Genomic DNA, 15,070 nt, shown 5'->3' with positions numbered 1-15,070 from the left:
TGTAGTGAGCCAGGGTATCGAGGAGCTGATAGCCCTTGGGGCCCACAGTGATATTTCTGTGTTAGGGAATTCTTGTTCGGAACAAGAGAAAGCGAGTGGACGCGGCTATCTGGAAATACATTCACAAGGGCATTAGAGATCTCTAGCAGTGATTGTAGCAACAGGGTTGAAATTGTTGGGTGGAAAGAACAGAGCATTGCGGTGTGTCTGTGTTCCACAGAGAAGAGTATTGTTGGCCGGAAGGAACAGAGCATTGCGGTGTGTCTGTGTTCCGTGTAGGTTGGAGTTGTTCAACATGGGTGCTAAGCATACGCTAGAGAAGGTCAGTGTACTGCCTAAGGAAGGTCCTATTGGTTCAGCGAGGTTTCTCATGTGTAAGAAATATGGTGCATACGCAACTATGTATTGTGACACGTGGGTCAAGATGACCAAAGATTGTGATAGGCCTTTCCCAACAATAGGAAGTTTTAATACAGAGGTACTAAATACTGTAAAAGATAAAGTATGATTGATCAAGTCAACGAAAATGAGAAATAGAAATAATGATTGTTTAAAATTGTGGCAAATGGAAGGTAACACGTAGCAGAGCAGCGAATGCACAGCGGAAGTAGGCGTGGCTAAAAGCGCGCGCACAACGGACGTGGCTGTTGAGAAGCATGGCGAACGCAGCGGTAATTACAGCCATTATTAAAACTGAAAAAAGAAAAATTGCTAAGTTGTATCCTGTTTTAAGCCAGTTTAAATCAAGTGTATCTAAAGATGAAGATGAACCCACTGTGATTACGGAACAGGTTGAAGGAATCATATCATGAGTGGTATCATAATAAACCTCTTTACATTTCCTACTGTTTGGTTCACTCTGCGAAGGAATCGCAGAGTGCATACGCAAGTTATGAATGATAGGGAATTATGAACTACTTAAGACTAAGGAATCTTGGCGGGAAGAGCCGAGCATACCCCCTGGAGAGATGACCCCCTCCTTTGGATTCCTTAGGATGAACTAGCCAATGATTGACAACCTTGACAACCTTGGACCGTCCTGAGACCTGGACCAATAGATGCAAGCTATACCATCTTCATTGTATTACTGTATTTCTGTGTGTATATAAGCAGCAGCTTCACATCTAGTGTTCAGACATCTTGTCCCCAGACTTCAGGATTGAATGACTGCACACTGGATCCAGAGCGCCTGCGATAAGTAACGGCTGTATTTATTATCAATTCGCTGGAACATATTACTCTACTATTTGCGAATAAATCTTTGTGCGTTGGAAACACAAATCGAGGTTCGACAAACGTTATTGGTTAGCGACAATACGAACATAACACAACAAATATGTTATGTGCTATTTATCATGTGAGATAACATTTATCAAATGTTGGGATTAGGTGAGGACTAGATGATTGTACAGTCTGTCACGATATGTAAATCACAAATTTGAAAGAGGGTATACTTTCTTCTTCACATGATTGTACATACTACAGAATAGTGGGCAAACCTATGACAAAATACAGCCAAAAAGTTACATGAACTTTAATTATTACTCTAGATTCTCTATGGTAAAATATGATTACCTCAATTCAGTAGACTTATTTTGGAAACATGAGAGCATTTACATTTAGCTGTGTTTATATAAGGTTGTAATACTTTGCAATCTCACGCATGACAGAAACATTTATTGCCTTATTTTGATTTATAACAAATATTAACATACTTCTCCAAGCAGAATTTCTTCTTTTGTCTTTGCATCTGCAATCTCCTTTTGCTTGCTGCTGACTGTTGCTTCATGTTGCACTCTAGCATCTTCAAGCTGGACATGCAATCCATTTACCTTTACATATATAAAAATAGGTTACTAATACCTTAGTATGAAGCCATTATTTTGCAAACTTGCATTGCTGCACTTTTCAAACTAGTGGTACATTGTTTCAAGAATATTATATAGTGGATTTATATAGCAGATGTATATTGAAGCTTGACTACCACCTAGGAAAAATATTCAGAGCTTGGTGGCTGCTACAGGAGCTCTGCTGGACCTGTAAAATAGAAGCGACAAATCAATAAAGTTCTATATATGGCGGTCGAGGTGTGTGTGTGTGAGTGGGGGAACCAAACGCAAGTCACAATCGACTGATTGCACCATGTAAGTGGTCTCATATTGAGAGCAGTTTTTCTGTGGAGTTAGTAAGGTGTCTGATCTATTTGACTTTAATAACAAGTGTGCACCGTTTGGTATATCTTGCGTGATCTTGTTGTCTCTGAAATCATAGTGAATCTGAATTTTGTTGTAATTAATTTGCTAATGGTTTATATTCAACACACCGCAAGTATATCCATAGTATCAGCAGTGATGTGATTAGCATACATCTTTGTTTCCATCTGGGAGCTTTATATCTCCGTTCTCTCTGGACCAGATTGCATCCTAAAGGTTGAGCTCTGAAATATTATGCGCTACAGGAACGCTGCTCCTAATTTAAACAAGTGTGTTTTCAAGTTCTAATGTTCATTTATCCACAAAAGATATAGGCACAGGCCTGTTTAAAGCATAAATACCCATTAATTGCATTGGGCTAATTATTTAAACATCTGAAGACTCAACAGAGAGTGTTTCTATGCTGAAATAACTTTCAATTATATCGCTACACACTTATTTATTTTTCTCTTCCTGTCCTTATAACCGTATATATATGTATGTCATGGTTATATGTATATTTTATATATATTTTTAAGAAATACAGTGTATTTTAATTGATTGCAGACATGGAAATTATAATTGATAATATGTGTTAAAATTAAAAATTTAGTGTTTACATACAGGCGCTGTTCATTCCATTTTTTTTACTTCACTTTATAAAATCAAATCAAGGATTAACATTGCTAGACATTTCAGTAAATTAGAAAAGATAGTAATTATATTAACATGTGTTCCATCTTATGTATAGTAAGCACTAGGGTCCTAAATCATCTGGAGATAGCAATTTCCTTCTCAGCATCCAGTTCGTCTTGAAGGAAGGTCTTAACGTCAGCTGCCGTATTGAAGTCCTTGCTATTAGTTCCATCAAATAGCCTTAAATGGGCTGGGTGTAACAGAGCAAATCTTCTGCCATCTTTGATCAAGCATGCACAAATCACAGAAAATTATTTTCTGGCCCTTATAACATCAGCCGAATAATCTTGGACGAGGATTCTGACAGCCCTACGATGCTTGTGCTATTTCAACTAGATCTCTTACCAGGACATTTAATTTATTTCACATCTGCCTTTGTGTTTTCAGCAATGTAGCAGTATGTGTTTTAAGGGTTATTGCATACTGGAATGATTCTCCCACCAGTAGAAGTCAGTAGAATTATCTTTTGAGTTAGCCATATCATTTGATCCTTTACTTCTTGTAATGCTTGTGCTTATGTAGCTGCTTGTCTCCGTAATAGTTTTAACAATATCTTCATAAGATAACGGAGAGGCTGGGAATATGTAGGGAATATGTAGGGATCGATGTGGTAGAGTTTTAATCTCCAACCTGAGCACCTGTTTCACTGGCCATGTTCAGCACACTTGTCTAAGCGGGTCCTCTGCTGTTTCGCTGGCATCGATGTAGAGATAAATCTCCCCATTAATTAGGGATCAGTTTCCTGTAAAACAAGATGCACGCTGTCTCCAATTAAAGTGTGACAATCTACTGTCTGACTTTAGATTCGGCTGTGGTCGCTATGGAGCTGCTCTGTCCAGCGTTTTCTCTCGTCCGCCGGAACTGGAAGTCCTGTCCCTTATGTTTGTCATTCCTTTAGTTGTGTTGTCTTTATAACCGTTAATGGGCTGTGTAAGAAACTTTGTATTTTATACTGTGCCACCAGGGAATAGGTTGTGCATTGTATAATTAGTCATCAGGGAATGGGCTTTGGCCCATAAGGGAATGGACCCTGTTTTGTATACTGAGCCACCAGAAAATTGGCTATTTTATATACTAGCCACAATGAGGCAAATGAGTCTGTAATTTACAATTGATCAGGCAAAGTGTGCACATTATATTCTAACCAATGGTATATGCATTGTATATTAGCCACAATGCATCAGCTCCTGTATTAAATATTAGTCACTATGCTCTGAGAAATGTATTGTTAATAGAGATGTTCACTGACCCCCGTGTTCTGGTTTTGGATCTGGATTACCTTTGTGTTTTGGTTGTGGTTTTGGCAAAATCGCCCTCGTGTGTTTTGGTTTTGGATCTGCATTTATTAGAAAAATAGCTAAAATATGCTAAAATCACATAATTTTACTTGTTTTTTGTTCCTACATTATTATCAATACCTCAATAACACTAATTTCAAGTCATTTGCAGTCAATTTTGACCACCTCACAGGTCACAATATTATTTTCATACACTTTCAAACAAAGACTGCAGCAGTTCTTGCCAGTGATACGAAGGCCATTGTCATGCCTAGGCATAAGACCAAAAAATCCACCTCTTATGTGTGCAATTATTTCTACCCACATTCTGAAAACAGTTGTCTAGCCATTTGTAGCATTGTAAAGCCAAAGTTAGTAGAGGTAGGGACCTTAGCTATCTAGGATCCTCATTAATGTTACGTCATTTGAAGCGAGTTCATGGAAAGCTCTTGGGAAAATCAGAAACTTATGCTAAAAAAATAACAACAAGCAGTCCAGCATCAGCTACCTCCCTTCTCTCATCTAGATCCCAGCACCTGCATTCTACACCCGCCAAACACATTCATCATCAATATCCTCACAAGTGATCGGAGTTAGTCCAGCATTCAAGTTGCAAATGTGAGATGACTCCTCCCTTATCCAGGACTCCTCAGAAGAAATATTGAGCGTTAGGCCCACTGCTGCAGCTCCTTATGCTGGGGGTGGATCTTCAACCCAGAAGCAGGCCAAGAAAAAGACTACTAATAGTTTACAACAATTGACTTTTAAACAATCCTTAGCAAGTATGAAAGCTGTCACCCAGTTGCAAAGCGGATCACAGACGCCATGGCGACTATGCTAGTATTAGATCTCCGTCCAATATCCACTATTAATGCAGTTGGTGTTAGACAATTACTTGAGGTATTGTGTCCCCGTTACCAAATTCCATCACAAACCAATTTTACTAGAAAAGCTATTCCTCACCTCTACCAGAAGGTTCGTAAAAATTTAATTATTGGGCTACAAAATGCCATTCTACCCACTGTACACTTAACCACAGATTTGTGGACAAGTGGAACTGGGCAAACTAAAGATTATATTACTGTGACATTCCACTGGGTTGGTGATTCGCCTTCAACAGCAGGAACAGCAGCAGCATGTACCCAAGTACGTCACATTTTTCAGAAGCAGGCTACTTAGTGTATCATCTGCTTCACTAAGAGGCATATTATTATTATTATTATTATCGTAGATTTGTAAGGCATCCCAGTGCTCCACAGCACCGTACAGTAGGTAAGACAAGGATATACATAAAACAAGACATACGTAAAACAAGAACAGAGAAGGCAGACAAAATGAATGGAGACATGAAAACAAAGGGTATGGAGGACCCTACTCATTAGAGAGCTTACATTCTAAAGAGAAGAGGACACAACTGAAACAAGAGGAGTGATTGTGGCTCAGAGTGGACATTGGGATAGCTGTGAGGGTGCATTAGTGTGAATAGTGTTATCGAGGATAAGGTCACCTCTAAAAAGAGATGGGTTTTCAAAGAGCATCTAAAGATTTGAAGGCTGTGGGAAAGTCTGATTGAGCGTGGTAGGGAATTCCATAAATGGGGAGCAGCATGGGAGAATTCTTGAAGGCGGGAGTGAGAGGTGGTTATCAGAGACGAGACAAGGCGCAGGTCATAGGTAATACCGCTGACAACCTGTTTGAAAAACTAAGGGATGTCATTGCAACATGGCTTATCCTGCTTGGACTCTCCTGAGGATATGTGATTCCTGATAACGCCACTAATATTGTTAGAGCGTTACAGCGGGGGGGCATTCCATCACATTTACTGTTTTGCTCACACAATCAACTTGGTGGTACAGAACTTTTTTAAAAATGACAATGACATGCAGGAGATGCTGTCTGTGTCCTGAAATATTTAGGGTGATTTTCGGGAGTCTGCAACAGCATGTTGGAGAATTCAGCAGATGCAAGAAGAATAGAATTTGAGGGGGAATGTTATTTAGTTCAGCGAAGTAGTCATCTGTGAAGAGTAGTGCAGACACTGTTAGCTTGAGTCAAGTGATTCCCCTAATTAGACTTTTTGAGAAGCTGCTAGAGAAATTGAAGGAGTAAATGAAACAAATCAAATGCGCTAACTATATTGAAATTGTAAATTAAGTACTTAATTCGCTTCGCCAGGATCCAAGAGTTATCAACATCTTGAAATCGATTCACTACATTTTGCTCATTCTTGATCCTAGGTTTAAGAGCTATGTCTTCTCTTTCTTTCCAATTGACCCAGATGTCAAGAGATGCAATGAGCTCCTGATCAACAGGCTGACAGCTCAAGTGGTACATGACACAACACTGTCTCCTCCTTCAGTTTCTTTGGCAACTGCTTCTAGGAAAAAACTAAGCTTTCCCAAGACACCCAGTGGTGATGCAGATGAGTCAGCACAACATTTTGAAATTTGGTCTGGTCTAAACGAATTGCCAAAAATCGTGACAGCTATTCCATAAAATGAACTACAAATTCCATGAGGAAGGCCATTACCGGTAATTACATCAAAGTACACAGACTTCTGTGATGGTGGATTCCAGCGGGGATGAATTAGTATTGCTTGAGGATGATGTACACACTGATGAGGGTGAATATGATGACAGTACAGATTGCAGGTGCTGAGATCTAACTGAGAGAACGGAGCTAGCTGATGCTGGTATGCTTGGTAATATTTTGGGTAGAATGGCATGTTGGCAATTTTATGTTTTTCTAAAGTAAACTTTCACCTTTATTAGAGAGATGTTTTTTTCTTTAAAAAGGTACAAGCTTTTTATTTATATTTTTGTTTCCCTGACTTAAAACCCCTATGCACTTGAATATAGGCTCAGGCACATGAGGTACAGGGATTAGTATCATCATGACTGAGACTGGAGAGTGAGAAGAACAATGCCACCCCTCCTGTTTCTCTATGAGCTATGGCACAGTAAAATGTCACTGGAGACATTTAAGAACACTGACAGCCCTATTATTACAATTTCTGTTTCAGCACTGAACCCTGCCACCTCTCCTGTTTCTGAGTGTGCAATGGTACAGTAAAATGTAACTGCAGATTTAGACCAAGCCTGCCAGCCTATTATTATTTCTATTTCAGCAATGAAAATTAGCAATGGAGCTATGAAGCTCTCCTCTTTCTGTGTAACCTATATAACACCGTACAATTTGACTGCAAATTCAGAAGACCAAGCCTGCCAGCCCTAGTATTTCTATTTAAGCAATGACAATTAGCAATTCAGCTCTCCTCTTTGTGTGTAACCTATATATCAACGTACAATTTGACTGCAAATTCAGAAGACCAACCCTGCCATCCCTAGTATATCTATTACAGCAATGACAATCAGCAATGGAGCAATGGAGCTATCCTCTTTGTGTGTTACCAATATAACACCGTACAATTTGACTGCAGATTTACACCAAGCCTGCCAGCCCTAGTATTTGTATTGCAGCAATGGAGCTCTCCTCTTTGTATTTTACCTATATAACACTGTACACTATGGGACTGCAGATTTAGAAAACCAAGCCTGCCAGACCTAGTAATTCTATTTCAGCAATGACAATTAGCAATGGAGCTCTCCTGAATGTCAATGTAGACTTTGAAGAACACTGCTACCCCCTCCTCTTTCTATTCTACCTATGATACTGCCCAACTGCTCTACAGACTGTGCTACCCCTTCTGTGTCCCTCTGTGAAATGACGCTTGATCGCCGTGGAGGGCAGTACTTATAGAATCCAAAACTCGTGAGATCCGACGACATAACGATTATGTTTTGCCTCATTTTTAATGGATAGCACTTCTGCCTTACAGCACTGGGGTCATGAATTCAATTCCCGACAATGGCCTTATCTGTGAGGAGTTTGTATGTACTCCCAGTGTTTACATGGGTTTCCTCCCACACTCCAAAAACATACTGGCAGGTTAATTGGCTGCTAACAAATTGACCCTAGTATATGTGTCTGTGTGTGTCTGTCTGTCTCTTTCTGTCTGTGTGTGTGTGTTAGGGAATTTAGACTGTAAGCCCCAATGGGGCAGGGACTGATGTGAGTGAGTTCTCTGTATAGTGCTGCGGAATTAGTTGTGCTATATAAATAAATGGTAATAATAATAATAATAATTCAGAAAGCGCGCGAAAGTACCGAGCCGTCTCTGCTCTGTACTTGGATCTGCTAAGTTCGGGTGTGTTCGGTTCTCGGGGAACCAAGCCTGAGCATCTCTAATTGTTAAAGGCCACTAGGCATCGGCAATGCGGTCTGCACAATATACTAATGTGGGGGTCACTGGCTAGTGAGTAAAGTATTAACTCCAAATGGCACCATGTAAGAAGACCTAGAGGTCAGTATATGAGAAATGGAGTGGTCTATTTGCATACTTGCTCCTAAAGATTTACTGTAAATTCTCAATAATCATTTAAATTGCTTCAGTGAGACTCCCTGGGATTTAGGGAGGTTTTTTATTTTCGACTTTCTTGTAAAGTGTCAGGGTGGGGGGGGGGGGGGTTTGATCAATTTGCAATCTGCTGTTTGCTTCCTTGCCAGGGGGTGATCCCATCAGTGTAGAGCAACATGCAGTGAGGCTGTCTGTTGCTGAGTGGGATGGGGGCTGTGGAGGCTCTCACTAGACTTCATGCAGTGCTGTTCTGTTCCACCCAGACCGCACCACGGATTCAGGATCAATAGCTTAGACAGGCAGGATAGGAACAACAGGCAGCAAGTTAACATGCTAATATAAAGAGTATACATAAAAAATACATAAATTATGCGATTGAAATATTTCTTTTATGGCAGCTTCATTTTCTTTCTTGTTTTCTTCTTCATGTAATAGCTTTCATTATCAATAATGGGTACTTGGTTTCTTTACATCAATATTACAGAGATTGATGTGTTATAGCAATAGCTGATAAGCTGATATGTGCCTACAAAATACAGCCTTCCATCTGTAATTGGTTCAAACTAAAATCACAACAGATTGTAATATTTGTAAAAGTTGTGACATACTATAAAGCTTGTTCAGTTAATTGTGCATAGGAAAGTTCATCTGATATCGCAGTAAAATATATCTTATATTGCGTAAAAGAGTTGTAAATATGTATGCAGGGGCAGATTAGCCATAGCACTGTCCAGGACATTTCCCAGTAAGTCGATGACCTCAGAACGCCACCTAGTGTGGTTTTTTTTTGGGAGGGGGGAAAATAAAATAAAAATTATTTATTTATTTGCTTACTCTACAGGCCGGTCTATGGCCTCCTGGATTACACTTTAATAAAGCTTATTTTTCACCCTACTCTCTCCCCCTAGCCTTATTTTCAAAGTAATTGCAGTGCAGCCTAAAGCTACAATGCCCTGCCACTACCTCCTCACTGATGGGTCCTCCCCATCGCACGCCACGGTGGGACTAACTCCCTCTGCACTAAGGTCATGCTGTGCTATCCCTGGACATCTTATGGTAAGTAATTTTTCAGAAACTACAGGTAGCCACTAGCCATGCATACAGAACTATAGACACTGGCAAACATCCACTGGTACAGACACTGGGCACACATACTTAGTAGTTCATTAGAAAAGAGGATGTATACAAAATCAAGGTGGTGAATAACACTGAACACCAGAGACAGATGAAAAAATTACCTTAGCTTGTAGACCGCTACACTGCTTGCATCTCCCTTTCATTTTCTTTTTTAGAGATTTGATCTATGTCAAAAAAAACTAGAGTATGATTTATATCAGTGCAGTGATTACTGTGTGATTTTATTTTTTTTCCAACATAATAATGGTGCAAATAATTAAAACATGCATTTCCAATAAAGTTTTTATTTTTTATTTTATATCTATTTATAGATAATGACAAATAGGTTAGTCAATAAACCCCAAAAAATAAACCTACAATTCGATAAAATATTGCAACAGACCACTCCAAAAACCAGATAAACTTGTAGGGCCTGATTCATTAAGGATCTTAACTTAAGAAACTTCTTATTTCAGTTTCCTGGACAAAACCATGTTACAATGCAAGGGGTGCAAATTAGTATTCTGTTTTGCACATAAGTTAAATACTGACTGTTTTCTCATGTAGCACACAAATATCAACTTTAAATTTCAGTGTACAAATAAGCTATCAAGTATTTGTGTGCTACATGAAAAAACAGTCAGTATTTAACTTACCGTACATACTCGTGTATAAGCCTAGTTTTTCAGCATACATTTGTATGCTGAAAAAGGGCACTCGGCTTATACACGGGTGAACTTACCTGGTGTCCGGTCCCTCGGCTTGAAACTTCTGCATATGCGTTCCAACACAGGAAGTTCGGCATTTGGAACGCAAACTTGCGTTCCAAATGCCGAACTTCCTGTTGTTGGAACGCATATGCGTTCCACTGCCGGGTAAGTGAAAAAAAAAATCTCTCTCTCTCTCTCGCTCTCTCTCTCCTTTTTTTAAATTTACAGTGCAATTACATAATGAACAAACAATACAGCCACCATGTTCATACATTTATATCCCTACCCCTTATATACCCCTTTATTTAGGTTAGGTTGTATCCAATGCCAATGATTTTATAATCATTTATGAATGTTCCTTGTCATCTACTGTTATTTATGGTTTAGCTAAAAATGATTTCATAGATTGAACCTATCATTTTTATTTAAGTTTTTAAATTAGCGCTCTTTTCCACCCTAGGCTTATACTCGAGTCAATAAGTTTTCCCAGTTTTATGTAGTAAAATTAGGTGCCTCGGCTTATATTCGGGTCGACTTATACTCGAGTATATACGGTATGTGCAAAACAGAATACTAATTTGCACATACGAATTAACTTAATCTTAAATTAAGATCCTTAAAGAATCGAGCCTGTAGTTGGTAACACAAATAATGAAAAAACCAACCCCTCGTTTACTATTTACCTTCATAATTGTCAACATTTTTTATATTTTCAATGGGTCTGTGATTATGGGACAGGGTAGAGACCAGGGGAAGGGATGGGTATATGTCGGTATAGGGGAAATAGAAGGGAAAGGAGATGGGGCTGGCAGATAGGATGGAATGCTCAAACTGTTCCTGGGAATGTAGAATTATGGTTTGGTAAAAGGTTCCAAGTTTTATGTACAGCAGATACCATATCACTAAGTAGGCTAGATAGATATTGCATGGGGGACACATATAATATGCAATTTAGCAAAACCTTACTATTGAAAGAAGGGACTGCTTCTTCTATTCCATATTGATTAAAACTTTAGTTGCATTAGTTTTGTGGATAATGAGTCTGTCTCCATGTTTGGTAAGTGAGGAATTTGGTTTGTTAAATAGTAGTATTGCAGAGTCAGCAGGTAGCTGCAATCAACAATGTTTTTTAAATATATACATTTTAATAGCTAACACTTTTAGCTCCCTATTCATCCATGGTGTGTTTTCTGTATATGAATGCATAGCAGATTTAACTACATGAAGGTTATAGAATGTATATTTATTTTTAATTTGACCATGAAAGCAAAGGATTTCAGGATGTGTGGAACCTTCAATGATTGGAGCTTGCTCTAATGAGGCATGGTGACACACTGATTTTCAACCCTACAAAGAGATATAAGCTTTGCTGTAAAATAACAGGCTTCAACAGAGTTGAGTTCCAGCCGGGGCGCACCTGTAGCTAGGCAACACGGCGCCCCGGCCGAAATCACCAGGTGTCCGTCCCAGCATAGCAGACAAACAGCGGGGACAGCGCCTGACAAGTTCAAGTACGAGTCAGCTGATGAAAGTCATAGTCAAACAATGGCAGGTGGCAAAGATGTAGAGTATTAGAACAAGTCAAGGCTGAGGCTGGCAGAAAATCAGTGTTATCTGGATCAATAACAAATGTGATTCTCAAATTGGAGAATAAAATAAGTACTGTATAGGTATTTGGCCTAGAAATATTATCTTTTGCTCAGAAATTGAAGACAAGGAAGAGCAGAATTTGCAAGGGGTCAGAGTGATGTCATAGAAAGGATGAGATCAGTTAAACTACGACTGGAATGGTGTTTGTATTAGATGAGATACATGAATGTGCAAAACACTGAAATGTTGCCTTGGTCCCTGCTCCTTGTAAAGACATGAGACAAGCATTTGTTTTACAACAAATTCTTTGTATTTCTTAAAGTGGTTTATGAGGATTTTTTGAAAGGAGAACTTATTGAGCACAAATTGTTTCAACAAAGAAACAGAGTAGATAAGGGATTTTCAAAATCAAAATCTTATCCCACCAGTACTGTTTCAGGGGAGCCCATTTAGGCAGTCCCTTCTTTAATTGAAGGAAATGAACAATGTGCTTCAACTAAACATTATGTGTTTTTAACACTGATGGTTAAATAAAATTTGGATTTTAAGAAGGTATGCAGAGTCATGAAGAAGCCTCGGCGAAACGCGTAGGTTATCAGCTGTTCCTCTGCTCTAAATTCCCTTGCTTTGGATTGAAGCTAAAAGAGGACAAGACTGTTTCACTTCTCTTCACATCGCATGCGCGAACCGTCGGAAGCCGCAGCCGCGACTCTCTGGCTCCAAACATACTTTTACATCTGGGTGCGAAATCAGCATCTCAACGGTCATTGAGAGGGAAAAAGGTGTTGCTACAATCCGCATGGGGTAAGTCCTCAGCCTCCATATGTCCCGGCAACAAAGTCAACCACTGCACCTCAACCTCGCTGACGTTCGGCATAGACACCTATTGGTATACTTAGCCTGCATATCATCAGAGACTCTATGAAGGGACAATCACTACTAACCCTCATCATATAGCTCCTAGCTATTTCTGACAAGGTACCAACACCCTGGAATACTTTGTGTATTTGGAACTAAATTACTGCTCCTTTTGAGGCACACTTTCCAATATTCCGCCTATTGGGAAGTCTGTCCATTTGACTAACAGACTTTAAGGTTCCATATTAGGAACCAACAACTTGTGACAAGATTACTGCATTTATAATCTGTGCATGATTCACTTACAAGGTTGCAACCTAAGTTTTTTTATACTGTTTATTTGCATAATATGTTTTTATGCCAAATTCCTTGACCCAATCAGTAATAAAATACTAGGGTCCTACTACATTGCTATTTTCTACACTTTCTTGTACGCCAAGGGGACCCCCGATTTTTATTTTCAAGATATATTGTTTAAGGGTTGGGACTATCCCTTACCTTCCTGGCCCCACAGGCAGCCCTCTTTATACTACACCGAAACAAGGGAGTGCGAACCACCTCCCCTCTTTATCTTCATACAGGCAGGGATTGGGGCATTCAGTTTACTAGTGTATTTAAGATCAATAGCTAAGGTGACAACTGAGAATTAAAAAAATATGCTATAGCTCTTTTTCTCAGAAAGAATACCTGTTGCTCAGGCAATGAAGACAAGGAACAAGCTTAGTTATAGTACCAAAAGTGTGCACTGATATTCAACTTTCAGGATGAAAGCAGGTAAACTGTGAACAAATGATTGCATGTCTGGAGCACAGACTCAGGTGAAAAATAAATCAGTGACCACAATAAGTATTCAACAATGGAGACCCCATCACTACTCAGAGTTCTTGTGCTCAGTAAATGCCAGCCAGTGCAGCAATAACAGACTTTCCTGCATCCAAATACAAGGTCCCCCAGAAATAAAGACTTCATGGATGGATGGGAATCCATAATGTTCCAGTCTGGGTTCATTACATACTTCCTTAAACAGCAAATAAAATGTTTTTAAAATCTTCAGTAAGTCTCCTTTAAAGTGATATTGCAGATTATTACATGTTGGCATTGCTGCACAATTACAATTCCAGGTGCTCCCGTTTACTCCCACACTCCAACAACATACTGGTGGGTCAATTTTGATAGCAGCCAATTAACCTTAGTCTGTGTTTCTGTGTGTGTGTGTGTGTGTTAGGGAATTTAGACTATAAGCTCCATTGGGGCAGGGACTGATGTGAGTGAGTTCTCTGTACAGCGCTGCGGAATTAGTGGCACTATATAAATAAATAAATGATGATGATGATGATATGATATTCTGAGACAGGGATAAGGATGAATTCATGAACTGTATAACTGCAGTGGTGAAAGTATGATGGACTAGGTACCATTGATTAAATGTAATATATTTTCCAATGTGACTTTAATTTAAATTCAATATTGGGGTAATATATTTTGTAATTGGTGCTCTTTATTGACCTTTTGATTAATCCATCAATGTATTTGAAATGACTGATGATAAAAGTCTGGTATAAATATATGTAATATATAAACAACTGATAACTAAATTACATAAGCTTATATGTCCATGGTAAAACAATGCATACTTTCTGGTGTAGCTCTTCAATAGTCTTATTTTTATTTTCAACTTGTTTCTTCAATGCACCAAACTAAAAGTGTAAATAGAGAATTAAATGTATCACAGATATAATTAAGAAAGCAATGTCAGTAAATCAAAGCATTCACTGAATTTGACAGAGTTAACAAATATTTTACTGTATTTGTTCATCATTAAGTAGAACAAACCATAAAAAAGGAGTAACTTTGTACCTGGGCAAAACCATGTCGCGTTGGAGGGGGAGGTAAAATTAAAATATGAGGACAGATTTATAGTTTGGGTAGGGCATGTCCTAGATCAACTGTAAATTTCAGTGTCAAAATAAAACTATTATGTATTTGTGTGCTACATGAAAAACAGCCAGTATTTAACTTAAGTGCAAAATAATAAACTAATTTGCACCACTTGCATTGGAACGTGGTTTGTCCAGGAGCAAACTTTTTTTTTTGCTTTGCTCTCGTTAGTGACTCAGGCCTCACGTGTCTATAAAATAAAAGAAAGTGAATTTCTAAAGAGATATAGAAACAAAAGAATAAAAGTAATTGGCCACATTGGTAGCATGCACTGA

The 15,070-nt window shown here is 38.8% G+C and overlaps 1 protein-coding gene across 1 annotated transcript in view; it reads right to left on the bottom strand.

Annotated features, from left to right (window-relative positions):
- The window catches only part of LOC142139945 (uncharacterized), a 212,974-nt gene that overhangs the window by 74,427 nt on the left and 123,477 nt on the right, over nt 1–15,070 (bottom strand). The window contains exons 14-16 of the mRNA XM_075197812.1: nt 14,492–14,554; nt 9,822–9,884; nt 1,716–1,832 (exon numbers count right to left, since the gene is read on the bottom strand). Of these exons, the coding sequence (XP_075053913.1) occupies nt 1,716–1,832; nt 9,822–9,884; nt 14,492–14,554 (243 nt within the window). The remainder of the gene's footprint in view (nt 1–1,715; nt 1,833–9,821; nt 9,885–14,491; nt 14,555–15,070) is intronic.

Source organism: Mixophyes fleayi, chromosome 2 (assembly GCF_038048845.1).
Source record: "Mixophyes fleayi isolate aMixFle1 chromosome 2, aMixFle1.hap1, whole genome shotgun sequence".
Lineage (NCBI taxonomy): Eukaryota > Metazoa > Chordata > Amphibia > Anura > Limnodynastidae > Mixophyes > Mixophyes fleayi.
Note: the sequence above shows the minus strand (reverse complement) of the source record. Positions and strands in the feature narration are given on the sequence as shown.